Here is a 14,162-nt window from a genome sequence, read left to right as displayed (position 1 = left end):
TTATAGATTTCTCTAGCTTCATGTCCCTCCTATTGAGAGTGGTAATGCTATTTTTGTTGTGCCAGAGACCGTGCTTAGATCATTAGCTGCGATAAATATTTGGAATGCCTGTTCAAATCTTTTCCAGTTATAACTTAAATTACCAGTTGTTTCCAGTTGCCCGAGAGGTCCAATGAGTCCAATAGTTAGTCGTCGAGGATCCATTTGCTGCGGAGTCTTCCACAGTCGAATACCCGGTCTGAATTTTCTTTCTTTTTGTCTAACCTAATCTAACTAGTTCTGTTAAAGCCAAAACACCTGGTACCATGTTTTGTTACCTGTGTGGTAGGTAACATGTGCTACTCAAACCTTGGTTAGTGATGAGGTCTTCTGAATCTCGGTGAAGAAGACTCAAACTCGTCCAGTAGTAACAAAAGGTTTATTGAGTAACTATTACAATAATTACATGAGTTCTTTACTTTAACTTTGATACTAGTGATAAGGTTAAAAAGATCTAACTACGGTAACTATACTTAACTCCACTAGCCATCTGAACTAGTCTGCTATTGCCCTGGTCAAAGTGCACCCAATAGAGAAAGCGAGACCCAATGTGGTTGCCCTTTTATACCCCTGTTGATCCGGCCCTCTCGTGATCAAGTGGTGCTACTGATTATACATTAACCCCTTGTGTACATGCACATATAGAGATCACTACACAAAAGACATAGAGCACAATTAGGTCACTCGGCCCATCGAGTCTGCTCCGCCATTCAATCATGTCTGATATTTTTCTCATCCCCATTCTCCTGCCTTCTCCCCATAGGTGGATTGGCCATGGTAAATTGCCCTTAGTGTCCAAAAAAATAAGGTTAATGGGGGGGGGGGGGGGGGGGGGGGGTTGTTAGGTTACTGGTATAGGGTGGATACGTTGGCCTGAGTAGGGTGATCATTGCTCGGCACAACATCGAGGGCCGAAGGGCCTGTTCTGTGCTGTACTGTTCTAATTCTAATTCTAATAACCCCTGATCCCCTTATTGATCAAAAACCTATCTATCTCTGTCTTAAAGACACTCTGTGATTTGGCCTCCACAGCCTTCTGCGGCAAAGAGTTGCACAGATTCTCCATCCTCTGGCTGAAGAAATTCCTCCTCATCTCTGTTTTAAATTGCCGTCCCTTTAGTCTGAGATTGTGTCCTCTGCTTCTAGTTTTCCCTACAAGTGGAAACATCCTCTCCACTCTATCCAGGCCTCGCAGTATCCTATGAGTTTCAATAAGATCCCCCCTCATCCTTCTAAACTCCAACGAGTACAAACCCAGAGTCCTCAACCATTCCTCATACGACAAGCTCTTCATTGTGAACCTCCTCTGGACCCTTTCCAAGGCCAGCACATCCTTCCTTAGATACGGAGCCCAAAACTGCTCATAATACTCCAAAATGCGGTCTGACCTGAGCCTTATATAGCCTCAGGAGTACATCCCCTAGTCTTGTATTCTAACCTCTCAACATGAATGCTAACATTGCATTTGCCTTCTCAACTGCTGACTGAACCTGCACGTTAACCTTAAGAGAATCATGAACAAGGGCTCCCAAGTCCCTTTGTGTTTCTGATTTCCTAAGCGTTTCCCCATTCAGAAAATAGTCTATGCCTCCATTTCTCCTTCCAAAGTGCATAACCTCACACTTTTCCACATTGCATTCCATCTGCCACTTCTTTGCTCACTCTCCTAGCCTGTCCAAGTCCTTCTGCAGCTCCCCTGCTTCCTCAATACTACCTGGCCCTCTACAGATCTTTGTATCATCTGCAAACGGAGCAACAGTGCTTTCAGTTCCTTCTTCCAGATCGTTAATGTGTGTTGTGAAAAGTTGTGGTCCCAGCACCGACCCCTGAGGCACACCACTAGTCACCGGCTGCCATCCTGAAAAAGACCCCTTAATCCCCACTCTCTGCCTTCTGCCAGTCAGCCAATCCTCTATCCATGCCAGGATCTTAATCTTAACACAATGGGCTCTTAACTTATTTAACAGTCTCCTATACGGCACCTTGTCAAAGACCTTTTGGAAATCTAAATAAATCACGTCCACTGGTTCTCATTTGTCTAACTTCCTTGTTACTTCCTCAAAGAACTTTAACAGATTTGTCAGACGTGACCTCCCCTTGACGAAGCCGTGCTGGCTTAGTCCTATTTTATCATGCACTTCCAAGTGTTCCGCGACCTCATCTTTAATAATGGACTCTAAACTCTTACCAATGACCGAAGTCAGAGTAACTGGCCTAGAATTTCCCATCTTCTGCCTCCCTCCCTTCTTAAACGAACTACACTTCTCTTGGTCTCTCAACCATTGCAATATTAACATTTGCAACTTTATTTACCTTTCTTTGCTATTTTCAATGTTACCCAGATGAAAAATCACAGTCTCCTACATGAGATCTTCTGCAGCCCAGAATTGTACACTCTTTGACTGCCCCTCACCGTCACAGAGAATTGCAGGTGTCATATTCCTGAATGGATCGTGCATGCCAGGTTTGTTCAACTATGCCCCAGTACCTTTGGGTTTCTGATGCTCCCATTGTTAATGACTGAGCGTTAAGCAGGAGCACTGCCTTTTTAATACTTCTGCTCTTTGATGTGATGACCAGAGAACCTTTCCATTATTAACAACCACTTTTCAAAGTAGCACTGTTACTTACCATAGCTTATCAAATGTAAATAATAGATTTTAATAGGGTCCTAGCACCCAACCCACCTAGAACATAGAACATAGAACAGTACAGCACAGAACAGGCCCTTCGGCCCTCGATGTTGTGCCGAGCAATGATCACCCTACTTAAACCCACGTAACCCGTATACCCGTAACCCAACAATCCCCCCATTAACCTTACACTACGGGCAATTTAGCATGGCCAATCCACCTAACCCGCACATCTTTGGACTGTGGGAGGAAACCGGAGCACCCGGAGGAAACCCACGCACACACGGGGAGGACGTGCAGACTCCACACAGACAGTGACCCAGCCGGGAATTGAACCTGGAACCCTGGAGCTGTGAAGCATTGATGCTAACCACCATACTACCGTGAGGCCCCTTTTAAAAAAGGAACCCCAACCAGAACTGTTTATATGTATCATCAAACAGTTTAGAACATAGAACATAGAACAGTACAGCACAGAACAGGCCCTTCAGCCCTCGATGTTGTGCCGAGCAATGATCACCCTACTTAAACCCATATACCCGTAACCCAACAATCCCCCCATTAACCTTACACTACGGGCAATTTAGCATGGCCAATCCACCTAACCCGCACATCTTTGGACTGTGGGAGGAAACCGGAGCACCCGGAGGAAACCCACACACACACAGGGAGGACGTGCAGACTCCACACAGACAGTGACCCAGCCGGGAATCGAACCTGGGACCCTGGAGCTGTGAAGCATTGATGCTAACCACCATGCTACCGTGAGGCCCTGTTACAAAAAAATGTATGTCTAGATGTTCTTTACAGATACAATAAAACATTTATTTGAAATAGATTCTGTGTTGACAAATACAATGGATAGATACATCTTATACAATGACAAGATTGGAAAGATTGCTGACAGAAGTAGTTAAACAAAACAGAACTTCTCAGCACTTTCAAACCACCCCTTCCTTTCAATAATAAATACATCATTCATAATTATAAATTAAAGGCTGAATGGCAATGGCTAATGCCTATTACTTCTCTTACTTCACCATTCCAATTACTTTGCAGCATTGTTATATCACAGGATTACTGCAGGCAATGACATACATAGGGTGGAATTTTCCCCAAATTGCACAGTGTTGGATCTGGCAAGAAAAACTCTGTGAAACTCATCGGTTTCACGGCCACTTTTCCTCACCTGTTTTAATCGCACACTGCGCAATTTCAAAGTCCTGGCGAGGATCGCAGAGCTCACTGAAGGGGCTGGGCCTAAACAGCCTGGCAATGCCGTGATTCTGAGATTGGGACACCATTTTTAAATGGCACCCCAAACTCAAAGTTACATTTACCCCCTCACCCCCACAGAGATTGGGATGTTCCCCCCCCCAAAGCATCGTGGCACCCCGCCTCCACTACAACATTGACATAAGGGCACATCCCACTCCCCCCCCCCCCCCTATTTCAGTCATTAGTGGTCTCTCTTACCCCCTTGCAGTCATCGGGCTGGTTTAGTGTTAATCTGAACCTACCAATCAGAATCTTATTGGAACCTGCATTTGAATGTTTTAAGTTCAGAATCTAGCGGCCTCCAACGTGAGGATCAATCCTGCTGATTCAGTAATGTGGATTCAGACAGATCATCACACCAGTGAACAAGGATCAGTACTGTATTGAATAATTGAAATATTTTTAATTTTTCTGTTGATTTTAATCACTTACAGTTGTTGGGGCGATAGGTGGCATGGAGCCAGAGTGGTTAACATTGCTGCCTCACAGCACCAGGGACCCTGGGTCAATTCCAGCCTTGGGTGACTGTCTGTGTGGAGTTTGCATGTTCCCCCTGTGTCTGCATGGATTTCCTCCAGGTATTCCAGTTAGCTCCCGCAGTCCAAAGATCTGCAGGTTAAGTGCATTGGCCATGATAAATTACCCCCGACTGTCCAAAGATGTGCAGGTTAGGTGGGACTATGGGGATAGGGTGGGGGTATGGGCCTAGCTATGGTGCTCTTCTACAGGGTTGGTGCAGACTCGATGGGCTGAATGGTCTCCTAGCACCCAACTGTAAGGATTCAATGGATTCAAAAAGGGAACCCCCAATGGAGGAGGGCTACACCCCTGCTGGTGTCCATTTGTCACTTCCCACTTGGCACTGTCCACTTGGTTATGCCAAGGGGCAAAGCCCAAACTTAGCCATCCAACCCCCGGGCCTCCAGCCACCTCTGCTTTTCACAACCAGCAGTGATTTGTTCAGGCGTGACATCACGCCACAAGTGGGTCGACTACGTCGTGTGCAGATGTGACGACATCAATCCCTTTAATTGTATTAAACTTTATATATAATAATGGAAATCGGATTCATGGCCTCACCGGGCGCGAACCTGATCACATCACCAGCGGTGGGGGGAGGGGCCGGCAGGGGAGCGGGAGGGGAGATCTCAAACTCGTTTTGAGCCTTTTGTGAGATTTAGTGACCATAACGGGATTTGTGCCTGTGGCAAACCCTAACCCTAATCCTAACGGGTCAGCTACATCACGGCTATAGTTCCCATTCCCTCAGAGTGCCTCCTCCAAAGAACTCTGGCTGCTTTTATTATCCCAATGAGGCTAAGGAGGAGACGTGAACAAAGCAAATGTATAGTCACATTCCTCCTGCCCTCAATGTTTCCTTCCTTGCTGAGGTGATTTAATCACTTCAGCACTAGGGGAACATTTATACAGTGCATAAACCGAGGAAGGGGTTCGAAATGAAAATTGAAGCATACAGGGAGAAGTGGGTTTTGACAAAATATGTATCTGTCTACAAAGTTAATCTTCTCACAATATCGTATTAAATTAGTTACCTCTGAATTAAAATAAACGATTCCTGTACTTGTCCCAAATTATTTTTGGGGGGTAGGGGTAGAAAAATGCACATCTGGTGACAAAAATTTGTACTTTTGGCATACATAGTTTATGGTCCATACATTGCTCAAGCAATAAGTTGGACCTTATCAACAGGTCACTTGTAATTTGCAGATATGCTTGCGGCTGTCTCATGATTTGGGACGTGTTGAGGTTAGTCAGAGGGTGCTTTTGTTTTCAAATTTCAAAATTCTGCTTAACAAGAAGCATTTTTACTGAATCGCTTCTGGCCTGTGTGCATTTCACTCTCAGAAGACAGCAGGAGACTAGAAATGTCACTGTTCAAATAAAATAAATTGTAAAAATGGAGGCGACTGCAGTTCACACAGAAAGGTGGGTTGATACGTTCTGTAGCGTAGGTTGTTCAAACTTAGACGTGAGTTGCTGCTGGTGGAAGGTTCAAGAGGCATGGCCATGACATCGTACAGTAAGGGTAGCATTGAACTCAGAGCTCAGGCCAGTTCTATGATGATGTGCCCAAGTCCCGGGGAAGGTTCAGTTGTATCGCCTCAGCGCCAGCTGTATACTTGACTCCAGTGTTGTTGCCATCCATTGTAAAGAGTTTGCATGTCTTTGAGTTTTCATGGACTGGGGTGGACTTCTTAGAAGACACTGGTGAGTTTGTGGGGCTGAGCTGGACTGCAGTCGTGTCTTGCACTGTGTGCTCACTAGTCTCAATCTCAAATGTGGCGTGACCTGGTTTGATAATGCCAATATTGGAGCCAGGTTTGGACTTCCTTTGGCCATGGGCTGGAGGTCTCCGACTGCAGATGCAGCAGGCTGCAAAGAAGGTGAAGGCAACCACCAGCAAGATGGGGCCAATGATGATGGGGGGATTGTTCACTGGCAAGAAGGTGCCAAATGCAAAGGCTCCCACGAGAGTTATGTTAATCCCTGCCAACATGATGCAGAGGCCACAGGCACAACAAAGAGCTGGAGATGGAAGGCCCTGAGGCCTTGTCTTCTTCTGCCCGGGCTTCTGAGGTACAGCAGTGTTAGTTTTCTCGGTGAACATCATGCTTTCAATCAGGCAGGGTGTGCTAAACCATTCCCACTCAAAGCCGCACGTTAGAATGGCATTTAATTCCCTTAGCTGTGAAAACAGAAAGCATATACATCAGCTAATTAACAGATTCAGGCACATCTCAATGATGAAAAGTTCAATTTGCAATCATTGCATACAGGGTATAAGTTGTTAATCCATGTTTATAAAGTGTTTCTTCAAAAGTAAAAAATAAAGTTCTATGACGCAAAAGGAGTAGGGAATATAATTTAATTTTAAGTACTTGAGGGACACTGGCAGGAGGTGGATATTTACTGAAGGAACTTGTGATGAAAGACCATGTACCCAAAATCATGCACCAAAGCTTGATATGCAAGCACAAAATTTCAACGATTGACTGCATGTACAGAATTGTACAAACAGCAAATTTTACAAATCAGTACAATTGTACGTACATACAACTAGATCTCCAAAGGCATTGTTCAAACAGATTAAGAGGATTTCTTTTTGTTCTGGATTAATGTGGTTGTTGATTTATGGGGAATGAATACGGTTAAGTTGCATTTCTATTGCAAAGAATTCTGAAACTTAAAAAAAAAATTTTTTTAGAGTACACAATTCATTTTTTCCAATTAAGGGGCAATTTAGGGTGGCCAATACACCTACCCTGCACATCTTTGGGGAGAATGTGAAAACTCTACATGGATAGTGACCCAGAGCCGGGATCAAATCTGGGACCTCGGCGCCATGAGGCAGCAGTGCTAACCCACTGCGCCACCGTGCTGCCCCAAATTCTGAAACTATTAACACAACGGGCGAAATTCTCCGACCCCACGCAGGGTTGGAGAATCGGCCGGCAGCGGCGTTAATCCTGCTCCCGCCGGGTTTTTTATTCTCCGACCGGCCAAAAACCGGCGTTGTGCAAATCCCGCCGGCAGCCTCTGAAAACAGCTGGCGCCGGCGGGATTTCATTATATTTTTCTTTCACCAAATCTCCGGCCTGGATGGGCCGAAGTCCCGCCGACGTGGCCATGGGTCACGTCGGCGAAAAACAGAGCAGCTTTAAAACGGTGTCAACCATTGATGATGGTTGACGCCGTTCAGTGTCCGAGGGCGAGTGCGGGGGGGGGGTTGCGGCGTTGGGGGGGGGGGTTGTGGCATTGGGGGGGGTACGACGTTGGGAGGGGGTTGCGGTGTTGGGGGGGTTGCGGCGTTGGGGGGGGGTTGCGGCGTTGGGGGGGGTTGCGGCATTGGGGGGGTGTTGCGGCGTTGGGGGGGGTTGCGGCGTTGGGGGGGTTGCGGCGCTGGGGGGGGGGGGGGGGGGGGGGGGGTGGTGGGGGAGGGGGGTAGGGGTGGTGGGGGAGGGGGGTAGGTGCGGTGCGGGGGTAGGGGCGTTGGAGGGGGGAGGGGTGGGTGGGGGGGGTTTGGGGGGCAGCGGCGTGCAGAGAGGGGGGGGCGACGGATGCCCGGGGCCAACACACCGTCACCCCCCCTCTGCACACCGCTGCCCCCTACCCCAACCACCCCCCCCTCACCACCCCTACCTCCCTCCAACGCCCCTACCCCCCTCACCACCCCTACCCCCAACCACCCCTACCCCCTCCAACGCCCCTACCCCCTCACCACCCCTACCCCCTCCCCACCACCCCTACCCCCCTCCAACGCCGCCCCCCCATCTCTCGCAATGCCGCAACCTCCCACCCTCAACGCCGCAACCCCCCACCCTCTCAACGCCGCAGCCCCCCCTCGCAACGCCGCAACCCCCCCTCAACCCCCATCATCGCCGCAACCCCCCACCCTCAATGCCGCAACCCCCACCCTCTCAACGCCGCAACCCCCCCTCACAACGCCGCAACCCCCCCCACTCAACCCCCCCTCATCGCCGCAATCCCCCACCCTCTCACGCCGCAACCCCCCACCCTCAACGCCGCAACCCCCCACCCTCTCAACGCTGCAACCCCCCCTCGCAATGCCGCAACCCCCCCCCCACTCAACCCCCCCTCATCGCCGCAACCCCCCACCCTCTCAACGCCGGGTTCCCCCCCCCTCAACGCAAGGTCCCCCCCCCTCTCCTCTCAATGCCGGTACACACACCCCCTCCCCCTCCCTCTGAAGGCCGGTACCCACACCCCCCCTCCCTCTGAAGGCCGGTACCCACACCCCCCCTCCCTCTGAAGGCCGGTACCCACATCTCCCTCCCTCTGAAGACCGGTACCCACACCCCCCTCCCTCTGAAGGCCGGTACCCATACACCCCCCCTCCCTCTGAAGGCCGGTACCCATACACCCCCCCCTCCCTCTGAAGGCCGGTACCAACACCCCCTCCCTCCCTCTGAAGACCGGTACCCACACCCCCCTCCCTCTGAAGGCCGGTACCCACACACCCCACTCCCTCTGAAGGCCAGTACACACCCCCCCCCTCCCTCTGAAGGCCGGTACCCACACCCCCCTCCCTCTGAAGGCCGGTACCCACACACCACCACCCCCTCCCTCTGAAGGCCGGTACCAACACCCCCTCCCTCCCTCTGAAGGCCGGTACCCACACCCCCCTCCCTCTGAAGGCCGGTACCCACACACCCCCCCTCCCTCTGAAGGCCAGTACACCCCCCCTCCCTCTGAAGGCCGGTACCCACACCCCCCCCCCTCCCTCTGAAGGCCGGTACCCACACACCCCCCTCCCTCTGAAGGCCGGTACCCACACCCCCCCCTCTCTCCTTCTCCCCCCCTTCCTTCCTCCTCCTCCCCTTCCTTCCTCCTCCCCCCCCCCCCCTCCTTCCTCCTCCCCCCCTTCTTTCCTTCCTCCGTTAGTGGGGGGGGCGGCGTTAGTGGGGGGGGGGGGTGCGGTGTTAGTGGGGGGGGTGCGGCGTTGAGAGAGGGGGGTACCGGTGTTGAGGGGGGGTTGCGGCATTGAGAGGGGGGGTACCGGCGTTGAGGGGGGGGTTGCGGCGTTGAGATGGGGGGTACCGGCATTGAGAGAGAGGGGGGCGGCGTTGGAGGGGGGTAGGGGTGGCGGGGAGGGGGGTAGGGGTGGGGAGGGGGGTAGGGGCGTTGGAGGGGGTAGGGGTGGTGAGGGGGTAGGGGTGGTGAGGGGGGGTAGGGGCGTTGGAGGGGGGTAGGGGTGGTGAGGGGGGGTTGGGGTAGGGGGCAGCGGCGTGCAGGGGGGGGCGACGGTGTGTTGGCCCCGGCCATCCGTCGCCCCCCCCCTGCACGCCGCTGCCCCCTACCCCAAACCCCCCCCTCACCACCCCTACCCCCTCCAACGCCGCCCCCCTCTCTCAACGCCGGTACCCCCCTCTCCTCTCAACGCAGGTACCCCCCCTCCTCTCCTCTCAACTCAACGCCGCAACCCCCTCCCTCCCTCCTCTCAACTCAACGCCGCAAACCCCTCCCTCCCTCCTCTCAACTCAATGCCGCAACCCCCCTCCCCCCCTCTCCTCTCAACGCAGGTAACCCCCTTCTCCCCTCTCCTCTCAACTCAACGCCGCAACCCCCCCTCCTCTCCTCTCAACCCAACGCCGTAACCCCCCCCCTCCTCTCCTCTCAACTCAACGCCGTAACCCCCTCCCCCCTTCTCCTCTCAACGCAGGTAACCCCCTTCTCCCCTCTCCTCTCCTCTCAACGCCGCAACCACCCCCTCCCTACCTCTCCCTCCCTCCCTCCCTCTCCCCCTCTCCCTCCCTCCCTCCCCCCCTCTCAACTCCGCAACCCCCCCCCCCACAAACGCCGGGTCTCTCTTTCTCCTCCCCCCCCAAAGGCCGGGTCTCTCTTTCTCCTCCCCCCCCCCAAACGCCGAGTCTCTCTCTTCTCCCCCCCCCACCCCAAATGCCGGGTCTCTCTCTTCTCACCCCCCCCCCCCAACGCCGGGTCTCTCTTCCTCCGCCCCCCCCCCAAATGCCGGGTCTCTCTTCCTCCTCCCCCCCCCCCCCCCCCGCCGGGTCTCTCTTCCTCCTCCCCCCCCTCCCCCCCCAACGCCGGGTCTCTCTTCCTCCTCCCTCACCCCCCCCCCCAACGCCGGGTCTCTCTTCCTCCCCCCCCCCCCCCAACGCCGGGTCTCTCTTCCTCCTCCCTCCCCCCCCCCCACCCCGGTCCCTCTTCCTCCCCCCTCCCCCCCCCCAAACGCCGGGTCTCTCTTCCTCCCCCCCCCCCCCAACGCCGGGTCTGTCTTCCTCCCCCCCCCCCCCGCAACGCCGGGTCTCTCCTCCTCTCCCCCCCCCAACGCCGGGTCTCTCCTCCTCTTCCCCCCCCCCCAACGCCGGGTCTCTCTTCCTCCTCCCCCCCCAACGCCGGTCTCTCTGCCTCCTCCCCCCCCCCCCAACGCCGGGTCTCTCCTCCTCTCCCCCCCCCAACGCCGGGTCTCTCCTCCTCGCCCCCCCCCCAACGCCGGGTCTCTCTTCCTCGCTCTCCCCCCCCCCCCCAACGCCGGGTCTCTCTTTCCTCCTCTCCCCCCCCCCCCAATGCCGGGTCTCTCCTCCTCTCCCCCCCCCCCCAACGCCGGGTCTCTCCTCCTCCCCCCCCCCCCCACCCCCACCCCCGTCGTCTTTCTCTCCCCACCACACAAACGCCGGGACTCGCCACTTCCGCAGCGGGTGAAACTGACGCGTATCGCGTCAGTCCGCTGCTGGCCCTTTCGGGAACGGAGATTACCGGCTTAAAAGAAGGCCCTGACGCCGGAGTCAGCCGCACCGCTTTTTCCCGCCAGAAATGGGCGTCACGTCAGTCCGCGGAGAATTTCGCCCCATATTGCCATTCCACACAAAGACAAGGGAAAACAAAAAGTTAAGACACAAGCTGGAACCTCAGAAGCAAATACAGAAGGCATATTATGATCTGTACAACCAAGAGTCTTAAACCGTCTTAAGCGATGTTGTCAGGATTGAGGATCCTGATGGATGGTCTAGAAAAGCTACTGTACTACGAGAAGCAGGTCTAAGATCATACACTGTAATGACAGAACAAGGACAGATTTTGAGAAGAAATCGTCAGGCACTATTGAAAACAAAAGAACCTGCTTAAGAACGGCAAGATGATGGTGTTAGTGAAGACATCTATTAACCTGAACCAACACAAACTTTGGAAGAGTCAGACTTGAATATACAGAACGACAATCAAAACAGTGACACAACCTTATCAGATGTTCAAAGTAGTAACACAGGTTCACCAAGCATACCAAAGTTGAGAAGGTCGACAAGGATAATAAAGAAACGAGAGTGGCTGAATCTGTGATTGGACAATAAAATTTGTGAATTTTGTAAATTACATTGTTATTCATATCATGTATATTGTTTGCAGAAATGATGTGCAATATGTTTTAAAAATGTCAAGGAAAGGGGATGTAATGATATGCAGTAACAGTGAATTTAAAAAATAAATAAATTTAGAGTACCCAATTTATTTTTTCCAATTAAAGGGCAATTTAGCGTGTTCAATCCACCTAGCCTGCACATCTTTGGGTTGTGGGGGGGAAACCCACGCAAGCACGGGGAGAATGTGCAAACTCCACACGGCCAGTGACCCAGAGCCGGGATCGAACCTGGGACCTCGGCACCGTTAGGCTGCAGGGCTAACCCACTGCGCCACCATGCTGCCCATGTAACAGTGAATATAACAGTGTATATAACGGTGTATATGGCCTTCGACCACTAATAATAATAATCGTTATTAGTGTCACAAGTAAGCAATGAAGTTACTGTGAAAATCCCCCTAGTCGTCACACTCCGGCGCCTGTTCGGGTACACTGAGGGAGAACTCAGAATATACAAATTACCTATCAGCGCATCTTTCAGACTTGTGGGAGGAAACCGAAGCACCCGGATGAAACTCACGCAGACACAGGGAGAACGTTCAGACTCCGTGCAGACAGTGACCCGAGTTAGGAATTGAACCTTGGACTCTGGCACTGTGAAGCAACAGTGCTAACCACTATGCTACCGTGCTGTCCACTTGAGAAGGGGAGACTTCTAGTAATATTAGGAGTTTGCAGAATGTAATTATGACACTGTCAGGGAGTGAGTACCAGAGGTGATAGTGTCCATGGACATGGAGAAGGCCTTTGATGGGGTAGAGTGGAGGTCTCTGTTTGAGATTTGGGAGGTTTGCGTTTGGGCCGAGGTTTGCGGCATGTGTCCGGTTGTTGTACCCGCCCCCAATGGCAAGTGTGAAACGAATGAGACGAACAAGGGGTATTTTGGGTTGAACAGGGGAATGAGGTTGGGGTACCCGCTGTTGCCGCTGTTGTTTGTGTTGGTGATTGAGCCCTTGGCGATGGTACTTCAGGCCTGGATTGAATGGAGGAGGTTTGTCAGGGGGTGCAGGGAGAACCGGGTGCCGTTGTACGCCAATGACCTATTATTCGTGTCGGACCCGTTGGAAAGCATGGGCTTACTGGAGAGGTTTGATGCTTTATCGGGTTATAAATTGAATGTGGGGAAAAGTGAGGTGCTTCCAGTGAATGCGTGGGACGGGGATTGAACTTGGGACTCTGTCAGTTAAGGTGGTGAGGGAGTGGTTTCGGTACCTGGGGATCCAGATGACGGATGAGTAGGCCATAATGCATAGGTGGAGCCTGACGGGGTTGGTGAAGGAGAACAAGGAGACCTTAAAAGGTGGGGTACGCTGCACCTGACATTGACAGGAAGGGTGCAGGTTGTGAAGGTGAAAGTGCTGCCAAAATTTCTGTTTGTGTTTCAGTCCCTCCCGAATTTCTCCCCAAGGGCTTTTTGGGGAGGGTGGGTGCGCAGGGAGGGTGCCAAGGGTGAAGAGGGCATTGTTGCAAATGCAGAGGCTGAAGAGGGGTTAGAGGTCTCGAACTTGTTGCATTTTTATTGGCCAGCGAATGTGGAGAAGGTGAGATGATGCTGGGAGAGGGAGGGGGTGCACTGGGCAGGTAAGAGGAGGCATCTTGTAAAGGTACCAGCCTGGGGTCTCTGGTGAATGCCCCGTGTCAGCTTGCTCAGGGGAAGCATACGAGTGGAGGAGTCGTCTATAAAAATCAGGAACCAGCTGAAGAGGCACTTTAAACTGGGTCACATGTCAATGTTGACGCCATTGTGTGGAAATCATAGGTTCATACCAGGGGGGATGGATGGGAGGTACAGGCGGTGGAGAGAGAAGGGTTGGTGTGGGTTGTGTTTTTGGAGGGAAGGTTTGCTGGGCTAGAGGAGCTGCGGGTGAGGTTTCCAAGAGGGAGTGAATTTAGGTAATGACAGGTGCAGGACTTGGCGCATTAGCAGCTGCCTTCGTTACCTCAGATACGGGAATATACTCTTCTGGAGAAATTGCTGCTTCCGGATGAATGGAGGATGGCAAGATTGGGGATATGGATGTATTGTTATGTTACTTTGAGTAACATAAGCCGCTACTTGCTGTAAGGGCTGTCGAAGAATACTCCAGACTTCGAAGTACGTTGAATGTATTTATTGATCAATTGACAAAGCTCCTAAATGAGTTCTACACTCTACTGACCTGACTCAAGTAACACAGTAAACTTGACTAGCTATATAGACTGACTCTAAACCACATGTGGCGGCGTGACGGTGATACTTGCAACACACATCCTGCTGTCTAGGTTTCTGCCAGAGAAAGGGGCTGAGGGCCTGT

At 52.2% G+C, this 14,162-nt stretch overlaps 1 protein-coding gene across 3 annotated transcripts in view; it reads right to left on the bottom strand.

Moving 5' to 3' along the window:
* Positions 1-4,532: 4,532 nt before the first annotated feature.
* The window catches only part of LOC119964478 (transmembrane protein 275), a 59,900-nt gene continuing 50,270 nt past the window's right edge, over positions 4,533-14,162 (bottom strand). For all 3 annotated transcript variants that reach the window (XM_038794025.1, XM_038794026.1, XM_038794024.1), the window contains exon 2: positions 4,533-6,657. In XM_038794025.1, coding sequence (XP_038649953.1) covers positions 6,028-6,582 — 555 coding nt within the window. In that variant the 5' untranslated portion in view covers positions 6,583-6,657 and the 3' untranslated portion in view covers positions 4,533-6,027. The remainder of the gene's footprint in view (positions 6,658-14,162) is intronic.

Source organism: Scyliorhinus canicula, chromosome 4 (genome assembly GCF_902713615.1).
Source record: "Scyliorhinus canicula chromosome 4, sScyCan1.1, whole genome shotgun sequence".
In the NCBI taxonomy this organism is placed as follows: Eukaryota; Metazoa; Chordata; class Chondrichthyes; order Carcharhiniformes; family Scyliorhinidae; genus Scyliorhinus; species Scyliorhinus canicula.
The sequence above is the reverse complement of the archived record's forward strand: the minus strand, read 5'-3'. Positions and strand labels throughout refer to the sequence as shown.